Source organism: Galeopterus variegatus, unplaced genomic scaffold, assembly GCF_000696425.1.
Source record: "Galeopterus variegatus unplaced genomic scaffold, G_variegatus-3.0.2 Scaffold302, whole genome shotgun sequence".
Classification (NCBI taxonomy): Eukaryota; Metazoa; Chordata; class Mammalia; order Dermoptera; family Cynocephalidae; genus Galeopterus; species Galeopterus variegatus.
Genome location: NW_007726413.1, coordinates 50,470 through 51,726, shown reverse-complemented (window position 1 = coordinate 51,726; position 1,257 = coordinate 50,470). Strand labels below are relative to the sequence as shown.

The following is a 1,257-nucleotide window of genomic DNA, read 5'->3' as shown; positions in this document are numbered from 1 at the left end:
TGACCCGGTGGCGCACTGCTATAGTGCGCCGCTTGGGAAGCGTGGTGGCGCTCCTGCCGAGGGTTCGGATCCCACATACAGACCGACCACTCACTGGCTGAGCAAGGGGCGGGAGCAACACTGAGGGTTGCGATCCTGTGGCCGGTCCCGGTCCGGTACAGGCGCGACACTGAGGGTTGCGATCCATTGCCGGTCACAACAAAAGACAAAAAAAGGAAAAAAAAAAAAATGCCTCCTAAATCTTAGTGGAGACTTGAATACAAAATCTGGGCACATTATCCTAACTTCTTAAAAGAATGTCTAGGTGACAATTTCAGGTATTTGTAAGTTTTCCTTCCTACAGTTTTGAAGGAGATGAAGCCCAGGTCAAATTCAGTCAATTCATGGGAACCACGGGTCATCTCTTTCTGCAGATATTTCTAACCTGGGACACAATGACTGCTATCTTCATGATCGACAGGGTCTGATATCTGGGATACTGGGTGATCCTTCGGCCTCCAGCTGTGCAGTTGCCTTTGCTGTGAGCCCCAAACCCTCCGTCTTTTGTCTTTAAGATGCTCCCTAAGATGGCTCCAGAAGAGAGCTTGTCTCCATAGCTCTAAGAATATCTCTGAGTTAATACATTCAAAAGAAAGTAGACTCACAGTGAGGAGATGCTGCAATCTACCAGACACAGAGGGAAACACGCAACAAAGATCACATGAGCGAATAATCACGATTTTTACTGCTCCTACTTACCTGACAATGAAATCAAACTCAGACCCTGCCAGCATCAGTACTCCCAGCAGAGTGGACACGGCACCGTCCAGAACGGGCGCGAACATGTGCTCCAGGGCGAGCACGGCCCTGCGGTTCTTGTCACCCATGGCTGTGAGAAAGGCCTGCACAAGGAGAGTTGGCGTCGTCACATCCCCAGGCTTTGGCTCAGATGCTATCAGCTGCTCTAATCTGCCTCCGATCTGACTGTTTAGCTGCTGGAATGCTTAATCAGGGAAGCTCAAGTAGCTAAATCTAGGCTTAAAATAAAGTGACCTGTTTATGATATTGGGTCATACTTGGTGTTGATGTAAATCTTGAACAAAACAAAACCAAAAACATACAAAAATGAGCAGATTCTTCCCTTTTCAGTGCTACTCACCCTTAAGTTTCTCCCCTTCAACCATTCACACGGGAGACCTCTAGTTGTGAAAGCCATAGCATTCTAATGTCTTGGATCTTGCTTTTGAAAGGGCTCAGCTCAGTGTCACAGGCAAATTT

General features: G+C 47.7%; 1 protein-coding gene across 2 annotated transcripts in view; it reads right to left on the bottom strand.

Moving 5' to 3' along the window:
• The window catches only part of PTCH1 (patched 1), a 44,653-nt gene that overhangs the window by 9,689 nt on the left and 33,707 nt on the right, over positions 1-1,257 (bottom strand). For both annotated transcript variants that reach the window (XM_008567176.1, XM_008567177.1), the window contains exon 18: positions 739-881. In XM_008567176.1, coding sequence (XP_008565398.1) covers positions 739-881 — 143 coding nt within the window. The remainder of the gene's footprint in view (positions 1-738; positions 882-1,257) is intronic.